The sequence below is a fragment of the Myxine glutinosa genome, chromosome 1 (genome assembly GCF_964187855.1).
Source record: "Myxine glutinosa chromosome 1, kmMyxGlut1.1, whole genome shotgun sequence".
In the NCBI taxonomy this organism is placed as follows: domain Eukaryota; kingdom Metazoa; phylum Chordata; class Myxini; order Myxiniformes; family Myxinidae; genus Myxine; species Myxine glutinosa.
The window spans coordinates 128,384,420-128,399,328 of NC_136261.1; the positions used below are offsets into that span (position 1 = coordinate 128,384,420).

Below are 14,909 nucleotides of genomic sequence, written 5' to 3' on the forward strand. Positions count from 1 at the left end.
TCAAGCAGTAAACACCATCTCTACTGTCAATCATGGAGGTGGCAGCATCATGTTATGGGGCTGCTTTTCATCAGCAGGGACTGGCAAGCTTATCAGGATAGAAGGGACAATGGACGGTGCAAAGTATAGGAGAATCCTTGATGAAAACCTGCATGAGTCAGACATGAATCTGAAACTGGGTAGGAGATTCACAATTCAACAAGACAATGATCCAAAACACAAAGCTAACACCACACTGAAGTGGCTAAATAAGAAGAAAATAAATGTTCTTGAGTGGCCCAATCAAAGTGCTGACTTGAATCCAATTTAACATTTGTGGCGAGATTTGAAGATTGCAGTCCATCGATGATCCCCATCAAACTTGGCAGAACTAGAGCAATGTCCAAGCGAAGAATGGGCAAAGATTTCACCATGTCATTGTACAAAGCTGGTATATACCTACCCAAAAAGACTCGTAGCAGTCATTGCTGCAAAAGATGCTTCCACCAAGTGCTGACCTAAAGGGCTGAATACTTTTACAACCAGTTAACTTTGATTTGTACACGTTTGCTGGTATTCCTGACACGTAACCTACTTCAACTTTAGTGTTTAGTTTGATCTCTTCTGTTTATGAATAATAATAAAAAAATTAATTTGGAAAAAAAAATTCTACACAATTCGTAATTCATCCAAATGTGGTATTATTGGTCGGGGATGAATACTTTTGCAGGCCACTGCATATTAAACCCAGGTTGCCATATCATTATACAAAGTGTAAAATTTCAAATGTTGGTATACGCATCATTACAAAAGCGATTTTGCCAAGTCGTTTATTCTCCTCTTTTGTAAGCTTGTAGCAAAAATGCAATGCCTATTGAATCACAATTACTGTATTCTAAATTCTGAGCTCATGTGGAAATTCATTAAAGGCTTTCCTGGAAAACACCAAATGCCACCACCACCACTCCCTGATCTCCATCGAAGTGGTTATTATCTTTTGGTGAACTTTTAATTCTCCATCTACCAGCAATTTAGTGCAAAGTCGGTGTTTATTTAGTTTCTCTTTCAAAACAATATTTTGTGAGAGGTGGGGTGTGGTGTGGTGAGAGGTGAGGTGTGGTGTGGACATGGTGAGATTAATCGCCGATGCGGCTCCTCAGGTAGTCCAGCACTGCGGCCGTGCCCTTGGCTATGATTGCAGGTCGTGGTGTGCGGAATGGATTTCCCCCAATAAGCAGAGCCCTGAGGATGAGGAAACAAACAAGGTTAGAATTCCACTATTTAAGATCATCTTTAAATGTATATACTGTGCCACAACCTCCATAGGGGGAAGAAGGAAATGGTGAGAGGGCATGGATGTTTGTTAATCACAAAGTCTCAACTTCCACTTTTGAGTGCACATTTGCTGTTATAAAGCAACAAGTTTAGTTCAACATTAGGAAATAAAACGTTTCTTAAAACATGGTTAAAAGAAGAAAAGACAGGCTCATGCTGCTATCTGTTGAAAATTTGGTCTGTCCTTAAAAGAAATAATGGCATTGAAAACAAAGAATGGGAAAGGTGATGGATGGGCAGCACACCTGAGAACCGGGCAGTGGGCCAGTGCCGGGGGCACGTGCTGGATATCATTGTTCCGCAAGTCTAGTGTAGCCAGATTTGGTAGGCGCTGCAAGGCAACCGCATCAATCTCTGAAATATGGTTGTCGTTCGCAAGCACGGTCTCCAGCGCGAAGAGGCGGTAAAGCACAGGCGGCCACACGGTGAACCTGAGATGGAGGGGTGGCGCGAGGGAAAGGCAAGGTGAAGCCGAGAGAAAATGTCACCTCGTATTCAAAAACGGAAAGACCCCATATTTGTAATCACAATGCTGCAAGGCCATTGGATGTGCTCTTTCAGGTCCCGCATGTGAAATTGGTGCTGCTCGCCCATTGTTTAGACAAAGAGTAACCGAATTATCGGCAGCATTCTGAATAAATTACAAATCACTGCCCTAACCAGCTTCAGTCGAAAGTCAGGCCTGGCCAGCCGGTTCGTGAAAGACCAAAAACATTCCCCGCCCGACAGCACAAGAAGGTGGGAGTAATGACAAATGAGCTACGACCACCACTACTGCCATTAAAGTAGTAGTGGTGGTAGAAGCACATTTGTCGTTGGTAACAGTGAATGAGATGTGCAGATATTAATTAGCTGCTGATTATACATCAAGATTCCTGCATCTCTGCCGACAATGTGAGAGCAAAACGAGTTGGGTGAAGCGAGCATGAACAGAAAAGGAATGAGGAGGAGTAAGGGAAATGAAAGTTCAGTTTAAATATACCGTAGTTACATTTGTAGGATTGGTGATGGCGGAGGGGGGAATAGGCATCTCTTTCGAACAGTTAGAAATGCATCGCTTAGTATGATTCTCGTGGTTCAAGTTGTTTAGCCATTTTGATGGAACAAGTAGGGAAACGTTCGCTTAAGAACTGTCCTGTTTAAATGTGTCATCACAACTATGCAAAGGGTAATGCATAGTTCAACAAAAACAGTACTCGGTGGAGAGCATACCTCCGCCAGGCTGAAACGGTTTTTTGTTTTTTGTTTTTTTCCACGATCGAGGCTTGTGAAAGAGTTAACATTAATCACACAAAAAGTCAAACCGACACATAAAACATATAATAAGGGGAGCAGTAGACAAGATGGGGAGAGAGGGGGAAGGCCACAAACAGAACATTTGAGAGCAGGGACATCGAGAGAACTGTGGGAGGGGGAGGGCTTGGGGGGAGGTGGGAGAGGTATAAAACATATGGACACTGCAAGGACTTCCAGGAAAGAAGTTGGAATTTAAAAAAAGTGGATCTGGGGTGAATTAGCGGGGGTAGAAAAGATCAAGGTTTTGGATGGGGGAAGATAAGAGATGGTGGTGAACAGCTGTTTTAAAGACCTGGAGGGTGGAGTGGGATTGAAGGGAGTGGGGGAGTTTGTTCCAGAGGCGGGAGAAAAGGGGAATGAAAGAGTGAAGGTGAGCAGAGAGTCTTGATTTTGGCAGTTTAACCATAAGAGGGTTGCTGGCAGATCTTGTGCGACTTGTAGGAATATTTGCGGGACAGAGCCCAGAGAGAGCTGGGCAGGCAAGGCCGGAGAGGAGTCGGTAGAAGACAGAAAGACCACCAACCTGCCTGCGGTGAGTGAGTGAAAGGCCCTCGGAGTTAGCTTCATCGCAGGAGATTCCAATGATTCTGAAAGCTTTGGTTTCAACAGCGTGAAGACGAGCTAGGTATGAGGCAGGAGCACTGGCCCAAAGGGGGGAACAGTATTCTATTGAGCTGCGGATGAAAGCCTTGTATGTGGTGAGGAGCTCAGGTGTGCCAAGGAAGGACTTCGCACGACGGAGGATGTCCAGTCGACGACTGGCTTTGGAGGCAAGCTTGGAAATGTGGTTTTCCCAGGAAAGATCATGGCAGATAGTGAGACCCAAAAGCTTGAGTGACAGAACTTCTTGGAGAGGATTGTTGAGAAAGTAGATGGGAGGGTTGTCCAGTCGATCTTTTCGGAGAGACACATTAAGAGTGTGAGATTTGTCAGGATTGAAAGACATCTTCCACTTGTTTGACCAGTCTGTGATTTTGTCCAGGTCTGCAGAGAGTGAGGAGGCTGCAGACTGCCGATCTGAGGGATGAGGAATGGATGAGTGGAGTCATCAGCAAAGAGATAGAGAGGATTTTCAAGAGAGTCAGATAGATCATTGATGAAGACCAGAAAATGCACAGGGCCCAGAACTCTACCTTGGGGAACTCCAGCCAGAACAGGAGGGGAGATGAGAGAAGCCCATTCAGGGCCACACGTTGCCTACGACCAGAGAGGTTTACGTTTTGTATCCCACTCATAGGCCAGATATGGTTTCGGACCTGATCCAAAATATAATGAGCTTGTTCTTGTCACCGAACCAACTCTTCCACCTAGTTACCCTGCACTCGCGAAGCGAAAAGTGGGGTTAAGCATTCAGTTACGTACGTGTGCCGTGTCTGCATTTTAAAAATTCATTTTCTCAGCAACCGTTGGGCCGATTGACAAATTTTCACCATCGGAGCGCCTCCTCTAGAATATTTTGATGATAGTCATGACGTCATCGGTCATGTAATACATGCGCCATCTTGGAAAAACCGAAAAATGTTGCACCTCTATATCTCCAAAAACACTGCATGGAAAAAAATTGAAACATGGCTCATTGTAAAGAACTCCATATGAGGAATAGGTCGACCTATTCCTATTGTCAACGGGGATTCCGTTTCCGGTCCGGTCGTGAGAGGATGCTGGCGTCACTTGCTCGCCGCTTCTCTGACTGGACCATTGTCAGTATCTTGCTTTCCTGGTGGTCGTGGCGGGTTTTGGCCATTGAGTCTGCCCTCTGCACGGTCCCGGCTCTGCTCTGCTCTGCTGCTCCTGGCTTCACCTGCTCGGCTCCTTCGCTGTTTCCTCGGGCTCACTCTCGTGGGTTGTGCCCATTGTTTGCAGCGGCGGTGGTGGCGGTTTGCCGCCGTGATCTTGATTAGCGGCGGCGGTCGTTTGCCGTTGCATTTGCCGCTTTGCCTCCTCAACCTTGGCCTCGTGCTCGTCTCTTCGCTCCTGTCTGCCCTCTGCATGGTCCCGGCTCTGCTCCTGGCTTCACCTGCTCGGCTCCTTCGCTGTTTCCTCGGGCCCACTCCCGTGGGTTGTGACGATTGTTTCGCCTCCTCACCCTTGGCCTCGTGCTCGTCCCTTCGCTCCTGCTGGCATGGCTCTGCGGTACTCCGCCGCAAGGCTTCTCCTGCTTAAAACCCGCTCCACCCCATCATGCATCTCTGCAATCAAATCGAATGGACTCCTGCGTCGACCCAGGTACATTCACCGTGGCTCCGGTCGTAAGTTTGTTTATTTACAATCAGGTCACTCCATCCCCATCCTCTGGTCGGCTCAGCGCACTCCCACTCATCGTCCCAACACACCTGGTCACAACAACGCACAAAATCGCACCTCCTGTCTGCGAACCCTGGCCAAATCACCTGGATTCATACCCACCGTACAAAACAACATCAAGCTCACCCTGTTCAATACCCGGTCCCTCAACAACAAATGCCTCATCCTGAATGACTACATCCTGGAAAATAAACTGGACTTTCTCTGTCTCACTGAGACCTGGCAACAACCACTGGACTACTACACGCTCAACCTCACCACACCCAATGGATATTCTTACATCAATAAACCACGCTCGGAGGGCCGAGGTGGTGGAATTGCCGTTATTCACCGACAAGACATCAAGACCAACCTCATCTCCATCTCATCTGCTCCATCATTTGAACACCTGGCTTTTAAACTCTCTGGTCACACACAGTCAGTCATGGCTGTTGTCTACCGCCCTCCCAAACCACACCCATCATTCCTGTCTGACTTCTCCTACTTTCTGACCCAGCTATGTTCCCTCTCCCCCTCAATCCTCCTCCTTGGTGATTTCAATATCCACATGGACTCCACTGACTCCACGCTAACCACTGACTTCACTGATTTACTCACCTGCTTTAACCTCACTCAACATGTCAACTTTCCTACCCATAACCGTGGTCACATTTTGGACCTTGTCTGCTCTACTGGACTAATTTTGCACCATCTCTCTGGCTCCGACCTCACTCTCTCTGACCACCTAGCCATCACTCTGACCATCAACATCCCCACCCCAGCACCAAGGCATTATCGCACTATCAACTTCCGTAAGCTAAACGCTCTTTCACCTACCTCATTCTCATCGACCCTCTCTGAATAAATGTCCACTTCTCCCTTCGTTGACCTCCACACCCCTTCTGACCTCACTGACTACTACAACCACACTCTCTCCTCCTGCCTTGACCAACTTGCGCCTATAAAAACCAAAACAGTTTCTTTCACCCATTCTGCTCCCTGGTTTACCCCTGAACTCCGCCTGATGAAAACTCGTGCTCGCCAACTTGAAAGACTCCGCAATAAAACAGGTCTCACAGTTCACTCCCAGGCCTACAAGGACCACATACAACACTATAAAGATGCCCTCTCCCGCGCCCGCTCCGCCTACTACTCTCAAATTATCCACTCTGGCTCCGGAAACCCAAAAGCACTCTTCTCTACAATAAACAAACTCCTCAGCCCCCTGAACACCACCACCCAGTCATTCACAATAGACAACTGCATCTCCTTCCTTTCATTCTTCCAACGCAAAATTGAAAACATCTACAACAGCTTGACCACCGCCGCACCCGCTCCCCCTCAAACCACCTGCCCCCCCTTATCCTGCCATCCCCTGTCTCAATTCTCCCCAGTCTCCCCTACTGACCTCTCTGAACTCATCGGAATGAAAACTGCCACCTGCACTCTTGACCCCATCCCCTCCAGCTTTGTCAAGGCCTCCCTTCCTGCTCTCTCTCCACTTATCATTGCAACAATAAACTCCTCCCTGTCTACAGGCATCGTCCAACCATCCCTCAAAATTGCTGCTGTTACCCCCATTCTGAAAAAACCTGGACTAAACCCTGACACCCTAAATAACTTCAGACCCATCTCCAACCTACCCTTTCTGTCAAAGGTTTTGGAACGCGCTGTAGCCACTCAACTCAAACATCACCTCTCTGCCAATAACCTGTATGAAACATTCCAATCCGGATTCCGCTCCAACCACAGTACTGAAACTGCTCTCCTCAAAATCACCAACGACCTTCTCCTCTCCTCTGACGCTGGCAACCTCAACATTCTCATCCTCCTCGACCTCAGCGCCGCCTTTGACACCATCGATCACACCATCCTCCTCACCCGACTTGAAACCACCTTTAACATTACCGGCACTGCCCTCTCTTGGATTAAATCATACCTCTCTGACAGACGTCAGTTCATCTCCATCAATAACTGCAAATCCCCCACTGCTCCCCTCCCCCAAGGTGTCCCCCAAGGTTCAGTTCTTGGCCCCCTCCTCTTCATCCTTTACCTGTCCCCCCTCGGTCACTTAATCCGCCGTCATGGTCTCCAATTCCACTGCTTCGCCGATGACATCCAGCTTTTCATCTCCACCAAGTCCATCTCCACCGCCACCCACTCTATCCTGACAAACTGCATCACTGAAATAAAATCCTGGCTTCAAATCAACTTCCTCAAACTTAACTGTGATAAATCTGAAATAATCATCATTGGCCCAAAAACGCTCACCAAGTCCACCCATAACTTTGCCCTCAACATCGACGGTTTCCCAGTATCCACCTCCCCTCACATCCGGAATCTTGGCATCATCTTTGACCAAACCCTCTCCTTCGACAAATACACTAAACAGATCACAAAGACAGCCTTCTTTCACCTGAAAAACATCACCCGTCTCCGTCCATCCCTCTCCTCCGTGGCTGCAGAAACCCTCATCCACGCCTTCATCACTTCCCGTCTGGACTACTGCAATAGCCTCCTTTAGGGTTCACCCTCAACAATCACCAATAAACTCCAATACATTCAGAACTCCGCTGCCCGTCTACTCACCCATTCCCGGACCCGTGACCACATCACCCCCGTCCTTTACAAGCTTCACTGGCTCCCCATCTCCCAAAGAATCCAGTACAAAATCCTCCTCTTGACCTACAAAGCCCTCCATAACCTGGCCCCATCCTACCTGGCTGACCTCCTCTCCAGACACACTCCCACCCGCAACCTCCGCTCTGCTGGTACCAACCTCCTGACCCCCCCCATCCGGACCAAATTTAGATCCTGGGAGGACAGGGCCTTCTCCATCGCTGCTCCCACCCTATGGAACTCGCTACCTCACACCATCAGAGACTCCTCCTCACTCACCACATTCAAAACATCACTCAAGACCCACCTGTTCAACACTGCATTCAACATTTAACCCGCAGCATCTAACCCCTGACTATCTCCTCTCCTTCTCCCTCCTTTGTGCTTTGAATATTTCCCTATTGATTCTTCTTTTTTTGCAATTGTTTTTATGTTTTGCTATGCATTATGTTTTGCACTCTGTCAAAGCGTCTTTGGGCTTCCTGAAAAGCGCTATATAAAATAAATGCATTATTATTATTATTATTATTATTATTATAGGTGTTGTTAACGATGACGTCATTGGTGCCATAATTATGACGTCATAATTCGACAGGGACAACACTTAGTCTGATCAGTTTAAAATGTATTGAGCATGATCTATTGATCTATGCAACAATTATATTAGAGAATATAAATTTATGATGTCATTGCTCACGTGGTCTGGCAGCCATATTGGATCAAAGGGAAAAAAATATTCAAAAACAGAAGAGTTGGCTCGCAACAAGTTGACTGCGCAGGGCAGGTATTCTATGAATACCATCTAGTTTTATCATAAGTCGTCCATAACTCTGAGATATCGTGCTATGTAGCGTTTTTGGCCCTTTTCATGCAAACTTTCTTGGGAAAACCACATTTCAAATGAAACCACAGCATTTCAATTTTTTCCAAACCACAACTTGGGAAAACCACATTTCCAAAACAAATTTTCCATGCAGCGGCACAATGATGAAGAATCACTTCAAAAATTCTGGGATCCAGATCCGGATATACTCATTTTGTCCTCGTCACATACCCAAATGCTCCACCAAATTTCGTCCGAATCCATTAACAACTCTTTGAAATATATATGTTCACAAAGACAAAAACAAACAGACAGATGTGAAAACAAACTCCATCCACCTTTGGCGGCAGAGTTAATAAATAACCAGAGTTTAACATCAAGGACCTGCATGCAAAACCTTATTTGATACATTGGGTGAGGTGCTGGTAAGGCCTTGAGAAAGAAAGGAGTAGGTTGAGAAAATGCCTCTTCGTGAAGATTGAGGGAAGGAGTTTTTGTTCCCTCTGGAGAGTTGGAGCTTTCCTTGCCCAAGGAGAAGTGGCCTAGTGACTGGCTCACCTGTTCATGGTCTGGTTCGTCTCCCCGCTCGTCTCCCTGGTTTGGCTCAACCTATTCGTGACTGCTCGCCTGCTTGGTTGTGGGTTTGTTGCTGCTTTGTCGTTCAACAAGACAACTCGGTTCTCGTTACAAAGAAATGGGTTTGTGTCTTTGTCCAAAAAAAAATTAACCATCTTCTCACGTACCAGTATCTAAATATCTATAAAGCTCAGTTGACTTTTTGCTCCACCAAATAACAGCGAAACAGAGTTGAGTAAAAGGGTGAAAATTCCACAGATGCTGTGATAAATATCTACCTCTGTCGGTTTGAATGTTTGAAAGAGATTAGACGTCTGGATCAATTTTTGAATTAAATTTAAATCCCGATTTATATATATATTGTTGCGGTTTTTCGAAGCCCGTTCCCTTACAAAGGGGAGATTAAGCCCCTTTTTCTCCTTGGGTCTTCAAAACCGCGAGACTGAGTCGCCACTTCCGGGCAGACGTGGAAAAGGGTTTCGGGACAATTTCGCACGTACCTTGAGTACCCACGCCGCAGTGGAAGCGGGGATCGAGTCTCGCACGAACCACGCGTGATTGCGTACGCCCGAGCGGATGGCGTACCACGTGACTCGTGCCGTTACCTTGCTATAGAACCCGGTCAGAGCGATCTAATTCGTACCATGCTAAGCCAATGATGGAAGAGACAAAACGGTCGAATCAGAAGGAAGAACAATTTATTTACACTATTTACAATGATTTGGTAGAACAAAAGGGACACAGGGCAGTCTTAATCAATCTTAACTTATTTTCCCAGACACGGGCCCGATCACTCACACGGGGAAATGGAAGAAGAATGTTCGCGCGCCGAACGCGCCTGCTTCGGTCGCTCCAGGAACAGCTCACCCGGCGTGGCCCTCTGGCGGTCACAGCACATATCCCGGCGAAAGCAGGCAGGCGGGAAAATCCTCGCGACGCGTATATCGGCAAAGCCAGGCAGGAGGAAAAACGCGCGTCTGTGGCCCGGCGCGGGTTGTCTGCGCAGAGCGCGGGGAACAGGGCAAGTTCGTGTACCACGAGGTTATGCGCATCTCCTTCTGAACTCAACTCCGAACTGACTCAGCGAGTCTCCTCTGGGGTCTCATCTGAGCGCTCCAAACTCATAACTGACTCATGTATTCTCACCCGAACTAAACTCCACTCAAACTCATCTGGGGCTCATCTCATAACTGAGGTGGGGGGCTCTGGGCACAGGGTTATATGGCCCCGCCCTAGCCCGACTCAAATGTTCCAAACCCCACCTTTTGCCGCAGTGGTAAGTCACTCCCCTCGAGCCCTGATTGGTGGCTCGTGCTTACCGATGGCTACTCCTCCGCCTTCCTTTGACCTCGGTCGACTTGTTCAGGCCTGCCGCGTGGTATTTCGGCGCCAATACCAACCCAAAGCGCCATAAGGACACCTAATTTTCATTATCCTACTCAACACAAAACTAACACAGGAAAGGTCTACGTTTACATTTACTAAGAAATAACTGAGCTTAAGCGAGGCTTCACGTTGTAGTGTAACTAACTAGGGGGGGAAATTAACCTTCATTATAAAACCACAAAACCGCAACAATATATATATATAAACGCGAGTTGTCTGTGTGTGTCCGCGTTTTATTCAGATGGATGAACGGATCTTCATCAAACTTTCAGAGGTTCATCAGTGAGTGCCTGGGAGTGTTTTAGGCAAAAAAAAATTTTTGGAAAAAAAAGTTTGGTTTTTTGGTTTAAAAAAAAAAAAAAAATCCGGAAGTGTACGAATTTGGTAGTATGGCTTCTTCTTCCTGAACGGCATCACACTTAACTCAAACGTGAGCTGCATTCACTCAAACGTGAGCCACTCCCCTTCCTCCCCCCTCCCCTCCCCTTTTCCCCCCCCCCCGCCTCTTTAAGATATAAATTCTCTGCAAAAGAGCTTCCACTTCTGACTGCTCCCCTTCCCCCTCTCCCCAACCTTCCCCCCTCCCCTCCCCCTCCTCGTCCCCCAACTCCCCGATATAAATTCTCCGTAAAAGAGCTTCCACTTCTGACTGTTCCCATTCCTCCCCCTCCCCTCCCCTTCCCCTCCCCTTCCCCCGCTTGCCTCCCCTCCCCTCCCCCCGCCCCCCGTTCCCCTCCCCTCCCGGCAACGCTGGGTACTTCTGCAAGTTTTTCCCAATCTTATGAAGAAATCGTGTTCAACAGTCGAGGGTGCGAATTGACTCGATCGGTCCAAACGTCCCGCTATCTCATTTATTTCCCATCATACGGCTAAATAAAAGTGACCATTTGTTTTTCTCGGTAAAATATTCAGGTAAATGACAAGAATAATTAATAATTTTGTCATTGTGTGCATTTTATTATTTACTGTTTCAGGCCGTTTGTCTGGAGAATTCCATGACGCTTTGGACAATTGGACTGTACTGCATGTTCCATACTCTACAACATGTACGAGGTGCACCAAGTTCAATTTGTATAAATAGATTTGTTAATTATTTATTTATTTACTTTCAACACTTGTACTATGAGCTAAAAAAAAAAAGAAGCTGCTGCTGTGATTTTGCTTTATTTATGAGCTCTTTGCTACTCTAATTGAGGATCTTCATTAAAGAAAGTTTCTTAAAAAGTTATAAAAGAGAAAGGGTGGGGCTGGGGGCCCCGAGGTTGTTTGCCTTGGGGACCGTGCTGGCCCCAACTATTTCCCACCTTGTGGAGTTGGCGGGATTAGTACAAATACTATAAAAGACAACAATAAGGGACTTAAACCTAACTGTTACGGGGTCAACCTCGAGGGGAGCCCCGGCAGAAAGATGTATGGTCCTTGGGTGAAAATAAGTCAATCAATAACGAGTCCACACCAAGGGTTACGAACAAACCCTAATATATTCTCAAATCCCGCACAGGAATCACAATGCGTTTACAGCACTTCCATACAATCCTTATCTATAGTATAGGTGGCGCCACCTTAACCCACAACAGTGTTGGCAACACTCACGGCCCTTGCCCCCAATGTCTCTGCACGCCTCCCAGGTGACGTCGAGTCAATCCAGCGATCGGGGAAGCAATGTCCGATTCCTGCATGCCTCCCAGGTGACGTTGAGTCGATCCAGCGATCGGGGAATCTCGGTCCGATTCCCATCCGGGGCTGTGAGTGAGGATATTCGACAACCTCAGCGAGGATACCCGACTTCGCAGGTTCCGCAGTAACCCGGCGCTCTCCTGACGCGCGGACTTCGGTTCACAGAGGCACGGTTCCCTTGTCCTTCACGTTCGGCGGCTCGGTCTCGAGCTGCAGTCTCAACTCTCCACCGTCTCCTTCCAATCTCTTTCGCACGCCAGGCCCAAGGTGCGACCCGTACACGCCCTCGTAGGCGTCGAGGCGAACAGCGCCGGGCTCTTGGTTCCTTCCAGGACCACACGGCACTTTGACACGTAACCGGCAATCAATCACCCCGCGCAGGTAACTCCTCTCGCCAGACGGGCTTTTCCAACTCCGTTCCAAAGTAGGCAACGATCGCCTCCGCTCGCGTCGGAGCTCTCGAAGCTTAAGATGGCCGCCCTCTCTTCTCCTCCTCCTCACGATCCCGTTTCCGGTCTCGTTTTTTCCAGAAGGGCTCCTGACCCTTTAATCACAACAACCTTTAATATAATATACATTAATAAGAAATGACCCGGAATTCGTAACACTCCCCCCCTTCAAGAAAGAAAGTTTGAACACCGCAAAAACTTTCTTTGCAGGCCAACTTTGATAAACAAACCAAAATAACTCACACCCCAAATCATCAGTTCCCCCCGAGCACAATTATCACATCTCAAAAATAAAGCAACAAACTTTCACAAAACCCCCAGAGATTCCAAAGGTAATTCCCTCTGGACCAAGCGTCAACAACTTCTAGTTTCTCTTGGATGACGGTTAAGGGGTGGTGACCAAAGCCCCAAAGTTACACAACTTGATAGCACTTTTTCGGGAGGCCCAGCTGAGTACTCACTACATGGACGCCTTAAGGAATGTGGAGTTCACGGTTAGTCCGTGCAGGAAAGTTCCCTACCGGGACGCCTTTAAGAACGTGGCGTTCACGGTTAGTCCGTGTATGAGCCCAGGCTCGGCGGCTCCGCCGTATATAGAGTGCTTCAACTTCTCCGGACTCCTAACAGTTACGGTGGGACCCCTTGTCCCAGCAGTCACCTGACTGGCGGTCTCCGTCTCGGCCAGTGCTCTGACAATCATTCTTTCGGGAGATGCCGTAACTCTGGGAGCCTCCATAGTAATATCGGCTGCTGCCAACACCAAAACTACCGCCAAGTTGTCCTCTTCTGTAGACCTCTCGACGCCTACGAAATGCCTTCCCTACTGTTATGGTCCGACCCTCCAAATCCTTACCATTCCAATTCTTCTCTGCCTCTCTGGCGTCTTTTGTGCTTGCAAACGTGACAAAGCCGAACCCTCTTGACCGTTGCGTTTCCCTGTCTTTTACCAACCGCACTTCCACCAGCGGCCCATATCTGTTGAAGACAGAGGTCAAAACTTCTTCCTCTGTTTTGAAGTTCAGCCCCCCTACAAATAACTTGGTACTTTTGTCGCCATCCCTAGCTGGTGTGGTGTTATTTTCCCTGCTGTGCACTTTACCAACCCTCGGGTTACCATAAACTTGCCCCCTGGCCAAATCATTCCCGATAACCACAGATACTCCCTCTACAGGAAGCGTGGCTTATAAACCGACGGTGACCGGTCCTGACACCAAATCGGATTCCAAATGGATGACATGAAGTGGGGCACTAACACAGCCACCGATCCCTTGTAACCGAACACTTTCACCAGTTGCTGTACTCTTTGACAATGGCAAAATGCCTTCAAGCATTAAGGATTGATGGGCTCCTGTGTCCCTCAATACCCTAACAGGTCTTGGGTTAGTCAAGTCTCCCTCTAGTGAGACAAACCCCTCATAAATAAATGGTTGGTAACTCTTCTGTGGGCGATTTCTTACGTTTGCCATTGCATTCGGAGTTGTACTAGTCGGACTCCGCTCTGGGTTTTCCCTTTTCATGAGGTAACAACTGGACATCGTGTCCAGGTTTCTTGCAAAAAGCGCAAGTAGGCCCGGAGGAAAAACTCGTGGTCTGCCTCGGGCCCCCCGGAAAATAAGTTTGTCTTGGGCCCATAGCCCTCTGATTTCTAACAGTTGGTGTATCAGAGTTGTCCCCATAATCATCTCGAGGCCGCCGCCATGTATTGTCGTTCTCCGCACCGGGTGTTCCATAACTCCCCTGCTGAAGTCTAGGCGAGGAGTTAGGTTTGTGGACCCCTATCCGGTGTGTTAAGGCATAATCATCTGCCATGGTGGCTGCGTCCCACAACTTTGGTACTTTGTTTTCCTGCAGGTACACTTTGATGTCCTCGTGCACACACTGTTGAAATTCCTCCACCAGGATCAAGTCACGCAATGTTTCGAAGTCTTTCCCGACTCCTTTTGACTCACACCACTGATCAAACATGTTTTCTTTCACTCTGGCAAACTCCACATGGGTCTCACTCTCCCTCTTCCTGGCATTCCTGAATTTTTGCCGGTAAGCTTCAGGAACCAACTCATAGGCTTTGAGAATGTGCTTCTTCAATACCTCATAATCTGCACATTGGTCCATTGGTAGCGCCGAATAAATATCTTGAGCTTTACCCACCAGCACACTTTGCACTAGTATGGTCCAGGCCTCCTCTGGCCAGTTTAACTGTCGAGCCACTTTCTCAAAGTGTGGAAAAAATTTAGCGACTTCCTTTTCACTGAAGGGTGGAACCAGCCTCACATGTCTGCCCACATCCCAGGTGTTCTGGCTAGGTGTCGGCCCAGTCAGCAAGGGTGGTACCTCTCCCCGTTCTCTCATTAACTCCAGCTCCTTGAATTTAATTTCTTGCTGAAGCGCCATGTCACGTTCCTTTAATTCCCTTTCCGCTTTTCTTTCCTCTGCTTCGAGTTCCCTTGCAGCTCTCCTCTCCTCTGCTTGTTTCTCTTCTCTCCTCT

At 47.8% G+C, this 14,909-nt stretch overlaps 1 protein-coding gene across 1 annotated transcript in view; it reads right to left on the bottom strand.

Moving 5' to 3' along the window:
• Positions 1 to 793: 793 nt before the first annotated feature.
• The window catches only part of LRRC40 (leucine rich repeat containing 40), a 103,027-nt gene continuing 88,911 nt past the window's right edge, over positions 794 to 14,909 (bottom strand). The window contains exons 14-15 of the mRNA XM_068118284.2: positions 1,560 to 1,745; positions 794 to 1,221 (exon numbers count right to left, since the gene is read on the bottom strand). Of these exons, the coding sequence (XP_067974385.1) occupies positions 1,116 to 1,221; positions 1,560 to 1,745 (292 nt within the window). The 3' untranslated portion in view covers positions 794 to 1,115. The remainder of the gene's footprint in view (positions 1,222 to 1,559; positions 1,746 to 14,909) is intronic.